The sequence below is a fragment of the Dermacentor andersoni genome, chromosome 9 (genome assembly GCF_023375885.2).
Source record: "Dermacentor andersoni chromosome 9, qqDerAnde1_hic_scaffold, whole genome shotgun sequence".
NCBI lineage: Eukaryota > Metazoa > Arthropoda > Arachnida > Ixodida > Ixodidae > Dermacentor > Dermacentor andersoni.
The window spans coordinates 8,518,786-8,543,666 of NC_092822.1; the positions used below are offsets into that span (position 1 = coordinate 8,518,786).

Below are 24,881 nucleotides of genomic sequence, written 5' to 3' on the forward strand. Positions count from 1 at the left end.
ACTTCAGTGAACAATCCTTCGAGGTCAGACGAAGTTTCTTCAAGAGCAAGAAATATATATGTATATATATACGGGGTTTGGAAAGCTGGTTGGGCACCAGCCATGCGCCCCCCCCCCCCCCTTGGAAAAATGAGAACTTTCCACCCGCGGCCACCCATACCTTCTCGGCAAGCCTCTGCAGCTTCTCGAGCCGCGTTGCTTCATCCCGCAGAGCCCGCTCCCGGTCGGCATGAGCAGCCAGCATGCGCTGCCAGGATGCCTCGAGGTTGTCGGGTGTGAGCTCGACATCCACGTGCAGCCGCTGCTCCCGCACCAGTGAGTGCACTTCGTCACGCCACAGCTTGGTCAGCCGCTGCTTGTCCTGCAGCCGTGGGGGCACCTCCTCTTGGCGGAAGCGCACATTCTCCGTCTGCAGCTGCTTCACCTCGGAGAGTGTGGGTGGGAAGCTGCGGCTCTGCAACAACGCCGTACTCTGGCGCAGCCACGTGTGGAGGTTGCTCGAGAGGTCCCGGTACTCTTCTGCCTTGCGCAGCTTCTCGTCTTCCGCGAACGGGTGGTGGCTCGCTGGCTCAGGGAACACATCATACAGCGAGGAGATGTATGTGATGAGGGACTTTTCGTCGGGCTGGGGGGTGTCCACATCTGCGCCGCAACAAATTCACTTGAGTTGAACATCCTTTCTTATTGTTCACACATAGCCTCCTGTAATTTTACAATGACTGACCAGCTGCTCCACAACGTATGAAAACCAGTGGTCCACTGTGGCGGCAGCACATACCCAGACATATTATACAACCAAACTTCAATACAGTAAACTTCTGTTATTAAACTCTGGTTAATTTGATTTTTTAGATTTAGATTTTTTTATTTCTTCTTTGTTTAGGGGCTTTAACGTCATTTCTACATTAGTTTTCTACTTTTTATATATATAGAAAGTGGCTGCGCATTTGATTCAGGGGCATGTTAGAGTCGGGCAAATACTGCCAAATGAACCAGCAGTGTGTTTTGACAATTTTTCTGCATCCTGTACAGTTCGATTCACTGCATAATTGGATCAATTTCGTCGGTCCTGCCAGGCTCAAATTAATGGAAGTCAACTGTATGACGAGCATGGATCTAACGAATTATCAGATATAATTAATGAAGTAAGTATAAAATTGTCCTCGCCAATAGCACACAATAGGTCTATGCTTATAACAAATATTTGATAAAATGAATATATTTTCGGGTTGGATGCCACTTCATTTTAAGTGAAGTTCAACTACCTGTTGTTCGTAGATCATAGACAACTTTCATTGTGTGCTGCTGCTCTTTTGCTTCCGAATGACACGCGATGAAAATAAGTTGACATGGCTTAAAGGTGCCCCGCGAACTGTTAGCAACTACTACCAAAGTACTGCTTTTAGGTGTCCCGAGGTTTTGGCAGCACTTAGCAGCCACTGAAAAATACAGAGGGCTACATTTCACATCACACTTTGCTAGAAAGGCTCGCAGGATGTGTACCAAGGGCTCAGCAAATAGCCTTTACTGTTTGGCTCCACAAACAGTTAAGACAGTCCCACTCAGCACCACTTGCTCCTTTATTTCTGCAACTCTGTTGACCCCTTACCCTGCACACTAAATATGCACACTGTTGTCAATTCGATTTCCTGCACTACCATTTAACAAGTCTTTAACGAGACAACTTGAATCTGTGCCATACACATACCTTGCAGATAAGGGTACAAGGCCTTGCAGTACTCGTCTTTAAAGCAAGTATGAAGTTTAGAAACCAGTGCTTCACCAATAAGGGTAATCATAACCTGCTTGACAAACAAGAAGCAGTAAGGAGCTCATTTATAGCTCACCTTCGGGGTCCAACAGCCTCGTGACACCGAGCTCTCGCTCAGCCACAGAGAAGGCCACCTCAAGGTTCTCGCGGACTGTTCGTGTCCGGCACGAACGGAAGTCCACGAGGTCGGGTCTGCGTAAGAACAATTACCGTGGTTTGTGAACAAACAAATGTGCACAAATAGGCAAGAAAGCAAGCTAAATGACCTGGCATGCGACCCTTCATGGTATGGCTGCAATATAACAGCGTATGGCTGTGCCAACACTTATTAAAATAATTTATTAGGCCTGAAGCAATCTTACAAATAAAAACAAGAACATGTGCCAATATACAGCGGTATAAGTACATACAAAATCTGAAACATACGAGATATTGAAAACACATTTTAGCCGGGTAATAGGTACCTGTAAGCCGAACTAGTTGCCAAAGTTAGCAATGAAGTAAGAAGAATCCCCAAGACAGTCTACTAAGAAAATCACAGGTAGGCAAAGTAAGTCATTTTGTAAGAAGCTAGCTTCTATGAAAAAAAAGGTTCAAATGACAGGAAGTTAAAACTTAAGACCTTCAAATTTTCAAGAGGATGATGAGCATGTGTATGAAACATGAGCCTCACCGATTTCGATGAATGATAGCATTGAAGGCCAATCCATCACGCCAGCTGGTGGTGAAGTCCCGCACCTTGACGCCTGGATATCGGTCGGTAGTTCGCTGAGCCCAGCGAAGGAGAGCATCCTTTGCAGTTAGGTTCTCATTGTTCTGGGTGAATGTGATGTCAGAGATCTGCAGGGAAACATGTAATGTTCATGTAATGTTCATTGCCACAGAAGGAAAACGGTAAAAAGAACAGAGTCTGAAGAGAAAAAGAACAACATATGGTAATTCAAAGGAAAAAGGCTGTCATTTCTGCACTTCTGGACACTTGTATGCAACACATGTGAAATGTGTACTTTGATCCCTGAGCCTTCTCTTTCTGTCTGATTTGTGCGTCCATTGTTGAAGTAACTGGAAAGGTGTAGAAGTCTAAGAGTGCATCTGCTCTGCAGACAAAAGAACAAAAGAAGGGTCAAGGGAGGAGATAACAAAGTGAAAGCTGCACACACATAAAACTCCGCTACCACATGAAACCAAGTGTTCATACACTTCTTGCATTGAGCGAAAACATGCAGAAAAGAAAAGAATTCTGCAATAATGCTGCCTGCCAACATACTAAAACAGTTCTTTACCAATATGTAGGGCATACATGAACAATAAATCCGTGCAATTAAAATTTCTAGCATGTGCAGCACCATAAGTAAGGCGAAGTAAGGCGACAGCTGATATCATAACAATGGCTGCTCTGCATGCTTACATGACCATGACAAGAGCTCAATTTTTAAAGAGGAATTTATATTAGACAGCATAACATATGCATACACAAAACTCATAGAAAGAACAGGAAAGGCATGCAAAAGGCAATGCTTACAGTATAAATCTGGAATGAAGGAGCAGAAGTTATTGTACAATTCAACGCATTCCCGAAAAAGTGCTCAGTTGTGCAGCAAAATGTAATCCAAATGTGCTACTGAACATGCCAATCAAGCAAATTACACACAATAGTATGTGCACCTGGTAGTTTGCATCTACGCAATGCTTAGACGCATACAGCTTTCTCGACAGGAAACTACTAGGTGCGTAGCGCTGAAAAGAGAAACACAGACGATAACAGCAGCGATTGCTGTTGTGTGGCGAAATTACACACAAAGGAGTATACAAGGCTCAGGCAGTCGAAGTGAGCACAGACTATAGCTGTAATAGCACACAGTGCAAAATGCCTGTCAGCACACCCAACAACCGCAGTACAAGTGGCCTGGCATGACGACTGTGTTAACATAACCTCCAAGATCGGTCAGTGCACGCAGCGCAACCGATTGTTTAACCCCCCACCACCACACACTACACAAATAAGGTTGCAGTTTTATCTATGCACATTAGAGTAAACATTTGCCTACTAATTAACAATCATGGTGTCATGAGTGCACAAATAAGCAGGACCTCATCGCATTTTATAACCTCATCGACATTTAGCTTTATACGGGACCTCACGGTTAAGTCGACAGCAGAAATTCGCCTGGAGTGTCCCTGTAATTGCTATCGCAATTGAAACATTTTCGCCGCACCCTCCCCCACTAAGTTGACCAGCAATTGTGCCTCTGCTAACAAACATGGAAAACATCGAACTTTTAGGTAGTAGGAATGGCCGTGTGTAAAATAGAGTCTATAGGGTATATGGAATACTAATACTACTACTACTATCAGTAGTAGTAGTAGTAATAGTGTGTCACTGTGTTATTTCATCCAAACGCCGTCGAGCATGGCAAGGTCAATCAATAGCGGACAGCCCCTTTTGATCTCGTTTCTGATTGGATGGCATGGCCTGCAGCTTTCGCTGCACTGCACGAAAATGGAAAGTCGGAGTAGTTCGCGAGACGAGGGTGTAAAGCCAAGAGCTGGCACCTGGCGACCAAGATCGATGCGACAGACAGTTTCAGAACATCTCGACTGCGTTGAGTGCAAGGAGCAGCGGGCAAACAGGGGAATGGATCTATATTCGCAAACTATGCGCCCTCACCAACGGCCGGGCGCCTTGAGGAACGGTGCAGCGAAGGGCTCCACATCTGAACGCGAACAGAAATCACGGTCACAGACGGCCAGCCTTTTAAATCAACTTCGGCCGGTCGTTCCGGGGCACTTTGGGAGGGCCACAAAGGATGCGCAGCTATACGATCTGATGCTAGATTAAGCAGACTCCAGTGTGCGTACTGCAGTACGTCCAATTACCACTGTCAAAAGTCTGCTTGCATGTCCTCGAAATACGGTTTGAATAATGTCTTTCACGATTTATTAGCGCTGCCGGAGCGCTCGGAAACGACCTGTCCCAGATTCCGTGAAATCCTGGCCTCCCCGCCCACCCCTTTCTGCCGTGCACCTCCAGACTACGGCTACCATCCTGCCGCGGATGTGCCTTATTTTCGTGGACAGAATGTAGAAAGACGGGGAAGGAAAATGGAAAGACAGAACAACGCCTGCGTGCAGATTTCGACGCACGTAACTTACACTCGAACGGTCATTTCAAATCCTTCCCGGCCAAGGCTGAGCTGCAGGTTCGCGCCCACTCCTTGTCAATGGAATGGACCAGGGATCCTTTTATTTATTTCACCTCGCAAAGGCGATCAGCCAACGGGATCTCTGGCAGTACGCGCTCGACAGCCGCGTGCACAAACGTCACACTCGAGGAGCCCGTCAGCCTCGAGGCGTCCGCACACGCCCTCGCAGGCGGCGTCGCAATCTGATCTGAAATGAAGGCGCGACAACGACAGTGGACGAAGAGGGAACATACACACACACATAGGGCGCCCTGTGTGTGTTCCCTCTTCGTCCACCGTCGTTGTCGCGCCTTCACTTTCGATCCCGCTTAACCAACACGCCCAACTATCCATCCTGCCGTCGCAATCGTCCCGCGCAACGCTGTACTATACAGCGGGCGTGTTGACGCGGACCCCGGCCACTCGAGGCGAAGGCGATAAGCTGCCGTCGAAGGGAAGAGGGCAAGGTTGCACGAATTTTGTCACGCGTCAAAAGGGTCGGTGTGGAGCGCGGGCGAATCACTGCACCTGACTGCAAGCGTGGGTCGCGAGCGCCGGCATTCGGAAGGAAGGGCCGCGGGGTGAGGGAAAAGAAGTACGCGGGCGCGTGCTTCTTTTCGTATTGCAGCGCTCTCAACCGTGCGTCTAGCCTATCGCTCATCAGGGACGACGGCGCTTCCTTTCCGCGTGCCACCGCCACAGATGCCGACGCACTGCTGTGAAGCCGACGCCTGGAGCCGCTCACTTCGCCACGGTCCGTGCGCACAATTCTTTCGCACGAAGCTCCGTTGCGAGCGCAGTCACGTCGTTTTATTTCATATTTCGCGGGCTTTCTTTAAACGCCGGAAAAAATCGCCGCGCAGCATGTACGTTGCCACAACAAATTGGAACGGTAGTTTTCGAATGTCCTCTACAACGTAACGAAACGCACTTGGCCCTAAGTGAATATTAAAAATTGTGGACAATTCATCTTAGTTAATCAACTAATTAAGCGGAATATAAAAAGTACTCTATGGAGCGCCACATGACGGCAAACCATGCGCCGCTGGTTTCATTCAGCTGCGGCCAACGCACAAGTTATGTGAAAGACTCTGTACACACACACGTGTCCGTTTAACGCGTCATACGACACTTTTCTTCGGATAGAGTTAAACCAAATGGTGCAGTTATATTAGTTTCGTTGTCATTTGCGGGTGGTCCATGCTCCACCTCCGGCAAGGCGACGGCTTTCAAGGGCGCCGAAAACGCCCGGGTCACGTGCTCGAACAGACGAGGCCCGGCGCCGTGGCAAAACACGGGGCGCAAGAGCGCAGCGCTCGGCGACGACGACACGGCAGGGCCGTCGAGGGAAGCACTGCAAGCGCACAGACGGCAAGAGCCTCTTGTTTGTTTTTACCGCCTCGGTTTCTGCGATTCCCCGTGGGCTCGGCATTCGTTCTGTCAACACGCGTTTGTGCGCGCACACGTCGGGAGCCAACGGCTACCGCTGATCCGATTCCACGGTGGCGCTCACGTTGAAACGTTTACCTCGTCTCGATTTCTTGGATACGTTTATCCTTGGGCACTGACACACGGCGCGTGACGTTAATGCTATATATAGTCAAAAGGAACGCGTTTAGATCCCGCCGATCACGACTAAACATTTGAGGGTTTAACGTCGCGAAAATCTGAGAACAGGGCATGCAATTTTAACTGCGTAGCCTGAAAGCCAGATTGGATGAGGTGAGAATTTTACAGCACGGTGGGTTACGACCCACTGTGCAGTACGAGTGCAGTGCGAGAACTCCACCGTATAGTCGAGTGCTCGCTTTGAACCCCTCGAAATCTAGTAAGCGCACGAGCAGTTTCGCATTTCGCCCATCACACGTTGCGGTCGCCGCGACCGGGAGTCGAACCCGGAACCTCGTGCTCGGCAGCAGAGTGCCACAGTCGCCGATTCGTCGCGGCGAATCACCGACCACGAAAGAGAAGCCGAACGTTATGTCCTTCCACCACACAGCTCGCACGTGTTCTGTGGCGTACAAATCAAACCGGGACTGGAAAGTTCTGCTCGGTGGCGGCTAAGGAACGCGCTTCACGAATGCCGCTTGACGTAATCGATAAAGCAGCAAGCGCGCTCGCCTTCGGTGCCACACAGCGACGTCGTCCGAGGCGAACGTGGGTGCATGCGGGGTGCCAGGTTTCAAGGTTGAGTTTACACTGCCTTCACACTCGGGCGATCTCGGAGGACACGACCAGGAACGTGCGCTCCCTGCTTTGTCGTGCACAGTGTATGCACGTGCATATGGGGGACGCTGTGCGTTACTTCACAGAACTTGGACACACGGAAACAAAACGTATCGACGCTTTCTTTTTGATTCCTCACTCCTCCTCGACAGCACACAACTTGTGCGCGAAGAGCCTGCGTGCCAATTCTGATCTTCTTCGGGCCCGTTAGAAAATCGCAAGTGGGTCGCAGCGCGCGTGTTGTACAACGGCGGCGAAATAAAAAGAGGGCCCCTTTAGAGCAAGAGCGCGGAATGACGACCGCGCGGCGCACAACAGCCGGCGTGAAAAGAAGACGCGCGGAAGGCGGCCGCGCCGGCTCCTCCGGTCTTTGTGACGGAGAGAAAACCCCGAGCCACAGTTGCACGTCCACCGTCGTGGCTTCGTGACGGCGGAGCGAATGCGCACGTGCTGAGCCAATTTGCATTTGTTTTCACAGCGTGCACTACGCTCCTCTCCTAACGATATACCGCAGACGGGACACGAGATGCAAAGCGGAGATCGGCACGCTTGCACGCTGCACTTGCGAAGGTACAGCTATACGGTAATTGCAGGCTGTCTGTGGTGATCTGTGCAGCAGAGCGCACGCAAGGGGCACGGAGGCTGTTTCGCGACGGAATCGTTTTACAAGAGGTCAAGGGTTCGCTGACGGTACGCGAGGGTGAGTTGCACCTCGATACTTGTTCACCCCGTCGCGCGACTTGCAAACCGATCGACAGAGGTTTGCAGACATTGCCGTTGTTTAAACAAGCAGGTCACCCTGAACCAGGTCATACTCGCAATTTATCGCTCACGATTACGAGCGTCCACGCTTCTCGGATATCATTCACTTATCTGGAGCCAAAGCTTCCCGCACGTCCCCAAATACAATACCGAGTACCGCACGTAGACCGCCGAGAAGCACACACAAACGGCCGCTTCAAACCGTGGGGGCTCGAGCACGCCGCCGGGACGTGACCTCGACTCGACGGTCGATTCATATATGCACACACAATGGCTAGGTCGGCAACCAAAAAAGTTTCTCTTTTTGTTTTTATTACAAAACACGTTTCAGCAAGGTATCACATTACGTGTCATATTTACACTTTGCTGACAACGAAGACAAGAACACCGACGCTCTACTTTACGAAAAATAAACACATAAATAAAGAACACACCTTAACCACGAAAAACGGAAGTAACTTCGTCATTGACGATACTTCCTGATAGTCGTACGGGAACCCGTGTGAATACAATGGTCAATGAGAATGACCTGAACATTCGCAACAAAGGTTACTGTGGGGAGATGATAAAATGATGTCAGAAATGTGATTTTTGTTTGACGCAAAACAGTTTCGCTACGCCATTTCGCCCTTCCTCGTTGTCGCGGAATATCTCACGACAAATGTCACTTCTACTACATTCAAATCAGCGTGTCGGAACGAAACAAAAACCAAAACAAAACAAAAAATGTTTTTTGGCCCGGAACGAAAACGTAACCGAAACTTTTTTTTTTTTTTCCGGAGTGAAACCGAAGTATCTCATCGGTTTTCGGTTCAAGGGGAAAGTCGGAGATCTGAGCGATGGCCGGTCGAGCGCTCCACTCGTCGACATTACATTATGGGGTTTTACGTGCCAAAACCACTTTCTGATTATGAGGCACGCCGTAGTGGAGGACTCCGGAAATTTCGACCACCTGGGGTTCTTTAACGTGCACCTAAATATAAGTACACGGGTGTTTTCACATTTCGCCCCCATCGAAATGCGGCCGCCGTGGCCGGGATTTGATCCCGCGACCTCGTGCTCAGCAGCCTAACACCACAGCCACTGAGCAACCACGGCGGGTTCCACTCGTCGAGGCCTGTCGCTCGGTGCACTAGGAGATGCGCATCGTAGCAAAACACCAGGCTTGCGCACTGAAGAGCTCATTGTTTGGTTTTCTACGGGTAAAACGCTGTGTTGCCGAAGGTTTATCGTTGGTTTATGTTCGTTTTATCGGAACAGCGGTCTCGCATTTCGGCGAGCACACTCGGTGAAGTGCTGCTTGTGAGATCATGCTCGGAGCCTTGACTCGAGCCAAGTATTCATAATGCACTTATTGAGAAAAATAAATACTATCTTTTTATCGTTACTTTGCGTCGAAAATTTCTGCATGCGAGCCAAAACAGTTACGAACAGTTACGGATTTTTTTTTTCCCCTTCCGGAGCAGAAACAACGTTTTTCAGTGGAAGGAAACTAAAACCAGAACGAAAAATGCTGGCTCCCCCGTAATCGAGCGTAGATGCAAGCGTGAAATGGCTACCGGCAAAGCAGATTGGTTGGAGTAATTACGGCGATTACTCGCAATAATAGACAGTTTTAGTATAGCGTAAAATGCTTGCGTTAGTGTGCGACGCAACGCTAACGCAAAGAAAGACTGCACTGCGCGGCACAAGGTAGTGTTAGGGTGCCACCCTAGTAGTGTTTTAGAATAGCGGAACGGAGAAAAGCGTTAACGTTAATGGATGGATGTATGGATGGATGTTATGAGCGTCCCCTTTGGAACGGGGCGGTGGGTTGCACCACCAAGCTCTTGTTACTATGCTGCCTAATATCCTACCTAGGCTAACCAATGAAAAAAGAAGAAAAAAAACCACTATGAACTACCACGTACAAATTCGCTGATCCCCTATTGCGAACTGTGCCTTTGTACGTCTCCGTCTTTTGTCGTTCCCCTACTTTTCTTCCACCAATCCTCCAATCGCCTCTTACTAATGTCTATTGCGGACCTGTTTGCTTTACCACTGCTCCCGCTGAACCCAAGGGCTTCAAGGAGGCCAGTGGTGCCTAAATCGACCGCTGGGTAGACGTCTTCACATTCTAATAAAATATGCTCCGTCGTTTCCCTAGCTTTACCGCAGCAAGCACATGCTTCTTCTTCCTTCTTATATCTCGCTTTATAGGTGCGTGTTCTAAGGCATCCCGATCTCGCTTCGAAAAGTAATGAGCTTCCCTTTGAGTTATCATAAATGGTTTCTTTCCTGATTTCGTTTTTTCCTCTAAAGTAGTTACTCAGGGCAGGTTTCTTTTCCATTGCCGCCACCCATGAGATTAATTCAGCCTCTCTGACTTTCCGCTTGACCGTCTTTGTTGCTGTGTTGCCCACCCCACAGGCCGCATACTTGCTGGTAAGCTTCCTAGTTCTTTTCCTCCACTGTGAATCAATGTTTTGCCTGTACAGATACCTGAACACTCTCCCAGCACATTTACTTTCTTCCATATTCCTCAGCCGTTCTTCATACTCAATTTTACTGCGAGCTTCCCTCACTTCAAAACTAGTCCAGCCCATATCCCCCTGCACAGCTTCATTTGTAGTCTTCCCGTGAGCGCCCAATGTGAGGCGACCCACTGACCTTTGGTTCCCGTCGAGTCCTGATTGTACCCCTGATTTAAAGCAAACAACCGCATTTCCAAAAGTAAGTCCTGGAACCATTACCCCTTTCCACATACCTCGGAGGACTTCGTACCTATTGTATCCCCATAACGCTCTGTGCTTCATTATGGCTGCATTTCTCCTCCCCTTGCCTGTTATGGTTTTTTCCTGTGTTTCCATATATCCGTTGCCTTCGTTTATCCATATACCAAGGTATTTATATTCTGTTACCCGAGGTATTTCTTGGCCCTGTATCTCCACTGTCTGTTCACTGTTTTCATTGAATACCATTACACCTGATTTTCTAACACTAAATTTCAAACCTAAATTGTTGCCTTCCTGTCCACAGATATTAGCCAGACGTTGCAAATCACTTTGCTTGTTAGCGAGCAACACAATGTCGTCCGCATAACATAAACCTGGGAGTTGCTGCTCTATTACTGTACCTGCCTGTTTGTATGAGAGATTAAACCCGATATTACTTCCTTCTAGCGCCCTCTCCATCCTCACCATGTACATCATAAACAGCAGCGGGGATAAAGGGCACTCCTGCCTCAGTCCCTTGTTGATATGAACTTTCTCCGTGCTCCTCATCCCTTCCCATTCAACGCAAACGGTATTTTCTAGGTAAATCTCTCTCAAAAGCTGTAGACAATCGTTACCTAAGCCGTTACCTTGCGTTAACGCAAACAAATACAGCGCCATCTAGATGTAAAAACACAAAGTACTGGAAAGCCAAATCCACACGAAATGTCGAGCTTATCCAATGCCGAATCCGCAAGTGTGTCCCCAAGTCAAGCTTATCGAAAGCCACAGTCGCTGCGTTAATTACGCATGTAGGTGTTTGGTTTGAGTGTTGTTTTGTCAAGAGTCGCGAAACACACCGATTAGTCTTGGCATGCCGCGATCGAGTGTTCTGTGGGACCCATATTACGTATCCTTTTTAAGTTCGGTTGACAAAGACGCCCTCATGCTTCAGGAACGAGAGCGACCGCGCAGGTTCTACGTGTCCTCAAGATCTACTCAACATCGAAGCTATTCCGGAGGGGACGTTTCGCCGGCAATTTCGCTTCCAGAAAGCAGATTTCCCACTTCTTTCCACTTTTTTGCAACGGACGCCCATCTTGACGTCCGTCCGAATGGGTTCAAGGCGAAAACCTCCTTCAGGAGGTTCATATCGTCGTCGTTGGTAAAACGCACACGCATTGTGAGCACAGCACCGACCACACTACTGTGTTTTGCCGCGGAAAACATGACTGTTATATTCAGTTTCGTTATTCATTTCGGTTCTTTATTCCCCAGGGGGCGCTTCTGTTCTTCATTATATATATTGGTTGTATGTGTTAAATAAACGGCTTTTACTTCGGGACGGCTGGAGTCTGACTTCCACCTTCGGTCAACACCACATTGGCGACGAGGATGTCGTGAACGTACCCCCAGCCCCGCTGCGCCGTCCGTATCCGCCACCATGAGCTTCACCGGGCTTGCTCCGCCGCCGTTTTTCCTTCCGACGCCCGGCCGTCCCTCATTGCCATGGGAGCAGTGGGAGCAGATGTTCAACGTGTACTTGCTGGCATCCGGAGCCGCCGCATTCAAGCCGGAGCAACGCAAGGCTATTCTTTTGCATTGTTTGGGGGCGGAGGGCCAGCGTATTTATCAGACGCTACATGCAGGGACGAGCGCCGCAGCACCGGCCGCGCCAAGTGCCGCAGCACGCGCCGATGACAAGTCTGCCGTGGCCCCTCCTGACGAATACGACTCTGCACTCGCCGCATTACGGCTACAGTTTTCGACGTCGCGCAACGTTATCATCGAGCGTCATCGCTTTCACCGCCGCAGCCAACACACAGGCGAGTCCGTTCATGACTTTGTTGCCGCTCTACGGGAGCTAGCGTCACATTGCTCGTTTGCCTCGCAAGATGATGCTTTGCGGGACCAATTCGTTGCCGGCGTAGCTTCCCCTCGCGTACGTGAGCGGTTACTGCTCGAGGGTTCCACACTTTCATTCGAGAATTCTGTTCGAATTGCACTTCAGTTTGAGCAGGCGGCTGAAGAGCTAAAAGAGCTTTCTGCTTCGGTCGAAGCAATTTCATTGCGCCAGCGTCGAAAACCATCGTCGCATTCTTCGAAAAAAAAGGAATTCACGACCGGCAGCCACCGTAGAGCAGAATTTAACGAGGAGCGCGAGCGGCTCACGTGCGCCGCAGCGGAACCGCCCCCCTCAGCGGTACCAAGAACAGAGTAGCCGCTCCGGCTCGCCACATTGTTTCCGATGCGGTTCGCGGGACCACATCGCGTCAGCGCCACAGTGCCCAGCGCATGGCAAGACTTGTTCGTTTTGCGGTCACAAGGGCCACTTTCAAAGGGTATGCAACCGCAAGCTAACCCAAATGCAAGGCCGAGTCCGTGAAGTTGAATTTCATGAAGATGTTTCGTCATCCAGCAGTGCTGAGGAAGTTTTGACTGTGCAACGTTCCGCGCGTAGCGGAATCCATATTCAATTGCAAGTCGCGAATGTCACTTTGACATTCCTTGTTGATTCAGGGTCGTCTGTTTCAATCCTGTCGGAACAAGACTTCAGTCGATATTTTCGGAGCGTTCCGCTCCTGCCTGCTCCGCATGTTAGTCTGTTTGACTACTCTCAACGGCTGATTCCAGTGCTAGGTTGTTTCCAGGCAAACGTTCGATTTAAAGGCCGCACAGCGTCGCTACGTTTTTATGTTGTTCACCGAGGCACTTCTCTGATCGGTCTAGACGGCATTAAAGCCTTGGATCTTCGCATTGAGGGCTCTGCTCTCAAGTGCCTATACACGTCCGTTACTCCGCAGCCGACTGTTGTTGACCCGCTATCCTGTTCTATTTCCACATCGTCAAGCACGCAGCCCCGTAACAAAGCTCTTCCGCCAGCCATAGCACATGAGTTCAGTTCACTTTTCAGTCCCGAGTTGGGTCTTGCTAAGGGGTTCACGCATCGCATCAAGACACGGCAAGGCGTGCAGCCTGTAACTTCGAAGCTTCGCCGTCTGCCGTATTCTCTCCGTTCACCAGTATCAAATGAGCTTCATAGGTTGCTGAGCCTTGACATCATCGAGCGGATCGATGCTTCTGAATGGGTGTCCCCCATTGTTGTTGTTAACAAGAAAGATGGTAGCATCAGGATCTGTGTAGATCTTCGAGAGCCGAACAAAGCTATTGTTCCAGATAGTTTCCCATTGCCCCATACAGAGGAGCTGCTTCACGCTTTGGTAGGCGCTACACACTTCTCCAAACTTGACTTGGCTTCTGCTTACCATCAGGTTCTCTTGCACCCTGACAGCAGGGATCTGACAGCTTTCATCACCCATGATGGCCTTTTCCGTTTTAAAAGAGTTTGCTTTGGGTTGGTCTCTGCCCCAGCGGCATTTCAGAAGATGATGGCGAAAATCCTTGACCGCTGCCCTGGCGTGTTGTTCTACATTGATGATGTCATCATTTTTGGCAAGACCGCGGAACAACACCTTTCAAACTTGAAGACCGTGCTGCAAAAGATCAAGAACGCAGGTCTGAAACTGAACGACAAATGCCTTTTCGACGTTCCAGAACTTGCCTTTCTAGGGCACAAGGTCACTGCACGTGGTATCTCGCCACTTCCAGAGAAAGTAGACTCCATAGTTAACACACCAGTGCCAACTGATGTGGCCACTCTTCGTTCGTTCCTGGGCCTCGTAGAATACTACTCCAAGTTTGTTCCACACTTGGCACAAGTGGTTGAGCCTATGAGAGTCTTACTTCGCAAAAATGAGCCATTCATCTGGTCTGCCGAAGCAGACAGCAGTTTCCGGAGGGTCAAGGAAATGCTTTCGTCAAGTACAGTCCTCCAGATGTTCGATCCGTCATTGCCAGTAATTGTGTCGACCGACGCGTCCGACTGTGGGCTGGGAGCAGTCCTGCAGCAACAAAGTGGCCACGAGCTCCGCACAGTCGCTTTCGCATCTCGTACACTGTCGCCTGCAGAGAGAAAATATTCAGTCGGTGAACGAGAAGCACTTGCGTGCATTTGGGCGTGTGAGCGATGGCACACGTACCTGTGGGGTCGCCATTTCACAATTCGAACAGACCACCAGGCACTGGTGTCCTTGCTGTCGTCACAAGGACATGGAAGACGCCCACTTCGAATCGCACGCTGGAGTGCACGACTGCTTTGCTACAATTTCACTGTTGAATACCGCAAGGGGTCCACAAACACTGTAGCAGATGCACTTTCTCGGCTACCAGCACCTACCTCGGAGGCAGAGATTGCTAAGGAGGAAGAAATTGTCTCGTTCATTGAGCCAGCCTGCGTGACTAAGGAGAAGTTCAGGCAGGCCGCCCTCGACGACAGTTGCCTGGAAACCGTCAAGTCATTCGTGCTGAGTTCCTGGCCGCCAAAGAAGTCCATACCAGAAGAGGCGAAACCATTCTACGCCATTCGGGAAGAACTTTCTGTTGTCGATAACCTGCTTCTGCGTGGAGAGCGCCTCGTTGTTCCGTCCTCCCTCACTGCTCAGATCATCGGCATCGCGCACGAGACACATCCGGGTATCACGCGCACGAAGGCGCGACTGCGTGAGCGGTTCTGGTGGCCACGAATGGATAAGCAAGTGGAAACGGCAGTAAATAACTGCCACATCTGCCTGGAGGCAGATAAGTCCGCCAAAACATCACCAGCACCGTTGCAACCTGTTGAATGGCCTGAGCGACCATGGCAAAAGCTTGGCCTAGACATTGTTGGTCCTTTGGAGCATGCAGCCTACAACAGCAGATTTGCTGTAACGCTTGTTGACTACCATTCGAAATGGCCAGAGGTGTATTTTTGCAGCGAAGTGTCCACGAGCACCGTGAAAGACTTTTTAAGAAGTGTTTTTGCCCGGGAAGGCTACCCGGAAGAGATCGTTTGTGACAATGGACCTCAGTTCACTTCGCGTGAGTTCATAACTTTCCTGCAACACAGAGGCATCAGTCTTTCACATTCTTCAGTATACTACCCCCAAGCCAATGGGCAAATAGAACGTTTCAATCGCACATTGAAAAACTTCATTCAAGTCTCACTCCTCGAAAGACGACCACTCCGGCAAGCTGTCACAGAATACCTTGCCATTTACCGCTGTACTCCGCACGCCACCACCGGAGTCGCCCCAGCAGTTCTGCTGCATGGTAGAATGCCCCGAACCAGGCTGGATATCGTGGGTTTCTCGGCACCAGCATTTGCGGAAGATCCAGCCAAGGAGTTGGCGCGACTTCGTCAAAGGGTTCGGCGTCAGCAGCAAGCACTAGACGGACAAAAGAAGAGCCGCCAAGAAGACGAAGATAGCCGTAGGCGATTTTGTCCGTGTCAAAAAACCGTCCGTTCGGTTCAAGGGAGACTGCGCCTTTTCTTCACCCACTGAGGTGATCAAGAGGAGGGGACCAGCCTCTTTCCGACTTGGAGACGGCCGTACGTGGAATGCCTCCAAGCTTTCCAGGGTTCCGGAGAGGGGCACCTGGGGACCAGGCCCACCTGCCACGCCGCAGCCGCGGTCTCCTGAGGCGCTGCAACCTGCCACGCCGCAGCCGCGGTCTCCTGAGGCGCTGCAACCTGCCACGCCGCAGCCGCTGTCTCCCGATGTGCTGCAGCCTGCCGTGCTACAGCCTCCTTCTCCCAGGACGCAAGAACTGCGTCCTGGCATAGCGCAGCAGCAGTCAACGAGCCCGTCGCCAGTGAGACGTCCAACGCGGCCGACCCGAGAGCGCCGGCCACCGGCCTGGCTCAAAGACTATCAGACCAATTAGTTCGTTGTCTGTCATTGTGTACATAGGTTGTAAATATGTGTAAATAAGTACAGTGTGCATGCTTTGGGGTTTTCGTTACTAATACTTACTAACAACTAACTACTAAAAATAAGGGAGGGAGTATGTTATATTCAGTTTCGTTATTCATTTCGGTTCTTTATTCCCCAGGGGGCGCTTCTGTTCTTCATTATATATATTGGTTGTATGTGTTAAATAAACGGCTTTTACTTCGGGACGGCTGGAGTCTGACTTCCACCTTCGGTCAACACCACAATGACATGCATCGGCTTGACATGCGGCTTTACACCAAGCGAAAGAGCGAAATACACTTGGGCGCCATCTCGAGGCGGATACAGCAAACATGAGCAAACATTAGCAAACCCTCTCGTTAAGCCTACTGCGCCGCTAATCGAGAACGTATATCGTAAACAACGCCCATTTGTCACCTGTGCGCCACTGTCGAAGCATCATCACACAAATCTAAAGCAAACACGAGCATTAGTGGGGAACGAATGAGCCGAACAGTGCAGGCGGACGACTCGATAGATCCGAAGGCTGCTCTCACTTCGACTGGCGCCGCCATCTTGCCGTACGTAAGGCTCCCCTTGCGTGCGTTAGCGTTCACCGCTAAATCTCGAAAATAGCGTACGTACGTAAGAGATCCAGCACCGTTTACGTACAGCGCATGCGCAGTGTCGTGCACGCAACGCTAACGCTTTGCGTTTGCTGCTTTACGCTATACTAAAGCTGTCTAATCTCGCAACCACCCGCGGCGCGTCCAACGCTGCAGGCCTGGTCGCGCATGGTGGCGCCATCTCTCGAAGGAGGCGGCGCAAAACTCGCGCCGCGGAAATCACGGACCGGTGGCGTTCAAGACAGCACGGGCAAACCTGCCTCAGCGCCAAAAGATGACAGTCAAGTCTATGGTGCATTGTATCAGCCTTTTGAACGTCGCTATTGGAAATGAAAAATTAAACTTGAGCGTACAAGTTACAGCTTGACTGGTATTGGGAACAACGTTAGGAAAAGAAACGGAAGCAATATTTTTTTGTAACGTGTTTGTGCAGTAACTAGCGTATGTAATGCGGTCCCGTACAAAAGGTTGGGGGCCAGAGACCGCATTTTGCAAGGTTTTGACTGGTTGCCCGCATGATCTCGTTTTGCTCTCGCAACAATGGCCGGCTCTCGTTTCGTTCTCGCCCCATTCTCGTCTCGAGTGCCCGGATAACGGCTCTGGATGTCGGCTCAAGGCCTCTCGAAGGCCGCCGACAACGAGAGCTAAACGCATTTCACGCTTAAAACGTTTCGTTCCGACGCCCCGATTTAGATTTCCCGCAAGTCGACCGCGGACGGTTACCCATTCCACGATCACAGATTTCTCGTAGCCGTACTTCGCGAAGGAAAAAAATTCCCGACAGGTGTGGCCGCGAAAAAGAAAAGAGATACTAATGAGAAAAAAGAAATCACGGACAGCGACTGTTTGCGAAAGATGTCCCGCCCCGCTACCGCGCATGCAGCAGAAGCGAGCGTAATGAGGACCTGCACGTTTCTGCGGAAACGAGTAAAACGAAAATGATTTAAAAAGGCGTGGCGCCAGTCACAGGTAGCTACCCGTATACGCACGGCCACACATGCGCGTCCGCAGTGTCGAAACCGTTCGGCGCGCCGACGTCGCGGTCCCCGCAGCTTCCGGGGCACCTTTTGACGCGCGTACACAAAGGGAGTGCAAACAGCGCCGCTGGCGGCATGCGCTCCCTTCTATTCGGCGCTCCCTTTCAACTGTTCGCGTGGTACGCAAAAGAAGAGACCAGGTGGGCTAACCCCGGAAGCCACGGCGAGCACGGCTCACACTGTGGAGGGCCGCCGTCGTCGGTTATTACATCTCCCCTTTGCGTCGCCGCGGTCTGCAGTGGACGTTCACAGCCGGAAGGATGGGACGCGTTCGAAGAGACGCCGGGTGGCCTTGGCGAGCCACGTCCCGGGCGTGAGCGGCACCGCTGGAGCAGGTGCGCGCGGCGACGCGCACGATCGGCCTTGGCTGCCGCCGAGACGCGCGAACGGCTATAATGCGACGTGTGGGTCCGAGCTGACGTCGCGATCCGCGCTACACAGTGTGAACTCCTCTCGCGGGGTCCCACGTTGACGGTCCGAGCAAGCGCCCGACTGCGCCGTCCACGCTGACGCGACGAACGTACTACCTTCTTGTATCGACCTGTTCCACCCGACTTTCGAAAAGGATGACTGGAAAGAACGCGCCGCAAGTTGGCGGTTACTTGAAGGGACAATAAAAAAAAAAAAAAAAAACTAAACCACACGAGGCCGAACTATTTCAAAACTATTTTCGTAAATTTGGCGGTAAAACTAGAACACGGGTTCCCAAACTTTTTTACCTTGGGGAAACCCACCTGCATTCCCAGAGTTGTGGCGCAGTAGCAGACCTCGAAACTTGTCAAGGTCCATCGTTGGCTCCCTTAGAATACAACCTATCACGAGTTTTAGAAAGCCTGAACCAACAAAACTTTTTGTAGACTATATTGTGTAGATTTAAAAAAAGAAGGAAAAACCTCTACACTTTTTTATTTAAAAAATATTAAATTTTGGGGTTTTACGCGTCAAAACCCCGACCTGATTATGAAGCACGCGGTAGTAAGCGATTCCAGATTAATTTTGACCACCTGGGGTTCTTTAACGTGCACCCAATGCACGGTATACGGGCGCTTTTGCATTTCGCCCCCGTCGAAGTGCGGCCGGGATTTGACCCCGCGACCTCGTGCTTAGCAGCACAACGCCAAAGCTACTGAGCAAACACGTCGGGTCCATTTTTTTTTTTTTGTTTTTTTAGTGGACAGTCTAAATAAATTTCCGAAGGTCTAGCAATCCAACAAAATTAACTGGCCCGGCGCATTTCGTACAGGGCGAGGGTGACGCGCCCTGTGTACCGTGCGACTCGTGTACGGTTGCCCATCGCCCGGGGTGCTCTGAAATCGTCCAGAAAGTGTCGCGCTTTCAGGCCCGGTGACAAAGCCGCAGCTCCTCCCACAAACGTGGATAAAAAAAAATTTAAAGAAGTGTTTTGGGTGCCAAAATCACAATCTGATTATCAGGCATGCCCTGGTGGGGGGACACCGAAATAACTTCGACTACGTGAGATTCTTTGGCGTGCACCTAAATCTAAATTGCAGTGGGGGGGGCATCGAAATGCGGCCGCCGCGACTGACGTCGATCTCTTGAGCTCAGCAGCTCACAACAGTCAACGGCACTTAGCCTCGGCGGCACGCCAAGCACTTCACGACAATGCGGCTTGGAACTACGAAGACGCCTCAAATGTGCTGCGACTAATTTTATTGTTCACGTAGACAACGTTCCAACAAAAAGTATTCGCCAATAGCTCGATGAGATACAACGGAGTCAACAAGTGTGGAACCCATTACGGTTCGGGTCAGTGGAGGTGAACTCTTGCCTGAATTATGCCATATTCCGCGATCATGGGGAATCTCGAAATGCCATACTGAAGGCGGGAAACAGCAAACACAACTGCCGTTCCGACGTTTCACCAATGAGAGTTGACAGTTGACAATTATGCGACTGCGCAGGTCCGATGAGACGCTACAGATCCTTGGACGATCGTTTGTCACATTTTCAATTTACCCTCACCCGAAGGGATTAAGCCCGAAGAACTGCATGCTGCGAGCCCTTTCTGGACAGCGGCCTCTTTCGAAAACTTGTGAATGGCTACAGGAGGTCACGTTGGCAGAAGAGAGCTATGGGTCGCTGCAACGGGACGGTACAAGGGACGAGCGGTGCTCTTTTGTGATATCGCCGAGAACAATGCGCTTCTGATGGATCATACTTAAGACGTCAATAGCCGTGTCGGTCCCGTGTGCGCACAGTACGACCGAGTTGTGCCGTGTCGTTCATTACCCGAGCGTATATATACCGCTTCGGTCAGTGACTAATCGCATAGAAGCGTGTTCTGGTGCACTCCCGCCTTTTCCCGTATACACACGAGCGTAATGCGCTCTCTCGCTATGCGAGCCCGATGAAGCTACGCGTGCGCTTATTCCTCATCCCACGATGCGAAAAACCAGTCACGTGACTACCCCGCCTGCTACTGTACAGCGCACAGCACGAGTAAGTGCGCTCGACTTCCGGTTGCCAAATCTCCGATATCGCACAGATTGCCGGAAGTCACGGGCAACGAACAGCACCCGCGCTACAGGGTCGAGCGTTCGATTCGCGGCTGTGGCATTCAGACGGAAAATGTCGCACATGTTGGCACACGAGACCTTCACCCGGCACAAGGCGGAAAATAGCTGTGCCCCCGGGCAACCATATACGTCACGAGTGCATGTAAAACCAGCGCAAGGGACCCGAGGACAAGCAGACAGACGCTGGGCTTAAACTCTGCTATAGTTTGCCGGAAGGAGGGGAAACACGACACTGGAACGCGACGTTGTTATAGAAGCTGCACGCGGCCCACACCCGATTATGGGACAGGGCAGCGGACAACGTGTCAGCACCCACTAGGAGCCTGTGGCGCGTACGGACGGCGCACGAGTTGTAATCGTGCGGATTTTCTTCGGAAAAAATAACAGAGTGCGATGTTAGGCTACGGTTGAGCGACAGAACAGCTGTAAGCCCAGCGCTATCTGCGGCTCTGTCTTCGTAATATGCCCATACTTATCCTTTTTGTTTTTTTTTTTTTCTTATGGCGCTGGCTTTCCTGCATCTTGTAACGTGGCATGCCAAAGGCCGAGAAAGGTACCGGACTCCTCTACAACAAAAAACTACGATATCGTGGCTTTCTCTGAAAGATATTAATTGCGTACGTTCCTATATAGGTTATCAGTTGCTTCAAAATACAGGGTGCTTTTTCTAGCTGCACCAAATTTTTAAGATTGCCGATGGCAGATAACACAATTCTAACTCTTGATCTAATTTAGTCGATGAGGCGGCCATTACTTCTACGATAAATCGAAATGATCAACCGAATTAACGTAATTACGCTAATTAACATCTTAACTAATTAATTTACGCCCCATACATCAATCTGCGGATTATAGCCGCCGAGTTCGCACGGCGTGTCCACTTGGACCGAATTCTCTGGACAGCACCAGTTCCGAGATATTAATTTTTAGTGTGTCCGACGAAATGCAATGGCATTCCAGTGACTTTTTAAACAAATCGCTGTTTTATGTATTGAAGCACTCTACTAAACTTGTAGTAGAGAGCCAAGCTTCTCGCTGGGCTAACCTATCCAGTTATCGCGTACAGTTTTACTACCAAGCACGCGCACATTTTCGGACTTGATAAATGCAGTTTCCTTGCGAGGATTCTTGGAATACGCAAGTTGCGGATGTTAAGAACGGCCAGCTGCAGTGCAAGTTTGCCAGCCAGTTACGCCAGCGGTGGCAACCTCATCTTGGAATGCCGCCGCCAACCTCTAGCCACGGCGTGGCTAAGTCGACTTTGTGTCGGTAACAATACGCGCATCCTCCACTCTCCGTCGCTTCAGCTAGGATGCGTTGCGACTGAAGGAGTTCGACGAAGCAGGCTTTGTGCGCAACACGACAACGCGGACCTGATCTACTACGGGTGGGGGAGTTGACGCGGGAACGCCGAGAAAGGCTCCTTCCCACGCACCGACCAAGACGCAATGTGCTACTCGGGGCGGATCCGAATTCTACGAAATTCGTGTGGTGTCGGTTTCGGACCGTGCACACGTGTGTGTGTAAACCGTCCTGCGGAGAGGCGGCTAGTTTGCGATGACTAAACGTACGTTCGCGTCACCTTGTATCGCGGGAGGACCGAGTGTTTAAAAACTGCTGTTGTACGGATGCTCGACACTTTTCTTAAGCAGTCATGTTGGACTGAGACTCTCTCAAGCAGTCATGTTAGACTGATGCACTTTCTCAAACAGTCATGTTAGACTGATATAAATACTGTAAATAAACCCATATTCCTCGTTCTCGATGAGAAGTAGTCCTTCCCTTCATCATCGTCCTCAGCGTGGATAAGTTGGACGACGGCATGGGCCAGCTACCTTCGAATTCATGCCGGACTCCAATCTTGACAACGGATCACGATCGATGGGATTGAGCCCCCAATCCTGACACGGATTAGATGGGTGTAGGCTACGAGGCGCGAATAACATGGCGGTGCGTATTCAAGAGGCTACTACTCTGGGCTGTAGAGGAATGGCCCAACGCAGCGCCAACGTTCCGAGCAGTTTAGCTCGGATGAAAAAAAAAAAAAAGAAAAACGGAAGTGTGTGCGCGCGCGGCTGACAACCGGCTCAGAACTTATCCAACGATAAGCGAAGGCTTTCTTTTGTTGCCCCCCTTCTTTGCGCTTGCTCGGCAAATGTAATCCGGCGCGCTTATCGCAAGCACAATACGGCAAGCACACAATCGCGCGAGTCGGTGCAACTCGCCGCGCGCACGCGAGGGCGCCCGGCCAAAAGGGGCGTGTCGCCAGCCCGATCCAAAAATGGGAGCCGAAGAAAATCGCGGCAGACCGGGGCCCACTCGCGTGCGCACACGCCTACGCAGTCGCCGTCCAGTCAGTCGAGCCGCAAGGACGTGCAGAGCCAGCTGGACCCGTCAGATTGCTTGTTTCATTGCTGAGCGAACATCGCGCAGCACCTCGTCTGGCGTAATACAGGGCGAACAGGTCGTCCGACTCGCTGACGTCCTAGCGAGCAAAAAAAAAAATTTCTCACGGAAAAGCGCTGAAATTCTGTCACTATCCAGAATTTCGGCACTACACTGCGGGACAGCATAGTGGGCACATAGCAAAGACGCCTAAACAAACTGAGCAAACCACTGAGCGAAGGAACGTTCCAGTGAACTTCGTGGCCAACTAACAGTGCCGAGTTCCCTCTTTGTGAAGGCCATGCCCCATTCAGTGTGCTTTATATTTTAGCCATTAATCGCTTCGAGTGCGATGCTAGACAGATGCCTCTTTCAGTTTTACACAATTGTTTACGTGTGGTTTGTTTCAATCATAACCGCTACAGCCTGAATCATCGAGGTAACAAACACCATGTGCACTGCATCCCGAAGATTCACTTACACCATCACGACTTCAACCGCATTAGATGATGTAAGTGGCGCAGCGAGAAGCAGGACAGAGGGGCACGGAAATGACGAGGGCGTCCCTTGTCCTGCTTCGCACAGAACCACCGAACAATATGGAAAACAAGACTAACCACAAACCATTTTCATTAGATGACGTGCAAGCTGCTTTTCGTTAAAGGTATATTACGGGGCCCTTGTCAGCTGCAGACATGCACCGCTAGTATGCTACACCTGTTACTTCACTCTTGTCTCAACGCATAGCCATAGAATAGTGGCCCTTCCGTACCATCTGTTCGACAAAACAGCAGCCGCCACACACCCAAGTTGACTCCTCCCATAAACAGAGAAGCATTAAAAGTGAAAGGTGCGGGGGGGGGGGAGCCAAAGAAAGCAATCGGTTTAAAATATACTTGCACATAGCCAGCATACGTCACGAACAACGTCAGCTGACAACCCCTAAAAATCGGCAACGATTTCTACATTCAATTCGGGGTACCGTTCAAAATAGTTGATTAGTTTATCAGACGTGTCCAGAGTTCTTTCACACGAATAGCGTGTTCACGAACTGTGTGCAAAGTTTCGTCCCGCTGTGCCTCTATCAGGAGGCCTGCACGGATTTCGCCCCGCACACAGCGCAAGGACGGAAGGCGGACCGGGAAAAGCGTGTACCAGCGCTTAAAGGGTGACGCTGTAAAAGGTTGCGCGTCACATTTCGGGTTAGCAAAACACACAAGGGGAAGCTCCGAGGTGAAGGGCGTTCGGGCCTGTCCGGCTACGTCTGCTCCACTCACACTTGCCGAGTAAAGCTCCCTCTCTGCATAACGCAATGGGAACGAAACTTCCCACGGCCCGTCGCTCCTTTAACCATTACAGCGCCAGACTGCGCGTGGGTCTCTTTCAGACACCCACGCAGTAGCTACAGAGCCCGTCTGCACACACACACACACACACACCAAGTGTAGGACAAGATGCCGTACAGCGGACTTGAAGCGAAAGCCACGGCAACGACATCCATACTATCAAGATCGATCTACAAGTGAAAGGTACGAGACAATGAGAAATGGAACGGAAAGGAAATCGCGGTACGGGGGGGGCCGTGTCTGGCATTTTGCCAGTAGCGAAACACTCCCGGTGGCGCGACATGCGAAGCCAAGCTCTCTGTCAACAGTGTTCGCGCGTGTTTGCCTGCCGTCGCCTAACCAAACCTGACGCGAGCCTCGTCAGCATGGACGGTCGCAGCCTGTCGTCAACTTCCACTTTGAAAGGAAGGCTGATCGAAAACGAGACGTTATCAGCGTTCCAGTGAACAGGTGGATCGCGCCCTGTCAATGGCACTCGCAAGCGGTTGCCCGCCACCCCCGTGTGCTTACCAACCCTGGCGCTTGATGGCTGTCAGTATGCTTGC

At 50.7% G+C, this 24,881-nt stretch overlaps 1 protein-coding gene across 10 annotated transcripts in view; it reads right to left on the reverse strand.

The window, feature by feature from the left end:
* shot (dystonin-like protein short stop) overlaps positions 1-24,881 on the reverse strand; it is a 306,414-nt gene that overhangs the window by 165,725 nt on the left and 115,808 nt on the right. For all 10 annotated transcript variants that reach the window (XM_055068483.2, XM_055068486.2, XM_055068482.2 and 7 more), the window contains 3 exons: positions 2,445-2,611; positions 1,848-1,963; positions 161-642 (listed from right to left, as the gene is read on the reverse strand). In XM_055068483.2, coding sequence (XP_054924458.1) covers positions 161-642; positions 1,848-1,963; positions 2,445-2,611 — 765 coding nt within the window. The remainder of the gene's footprint in view (positions 1-160; positions 643-1,847; positions 1,964-2,444; positions 2,612-24,881) is intronic.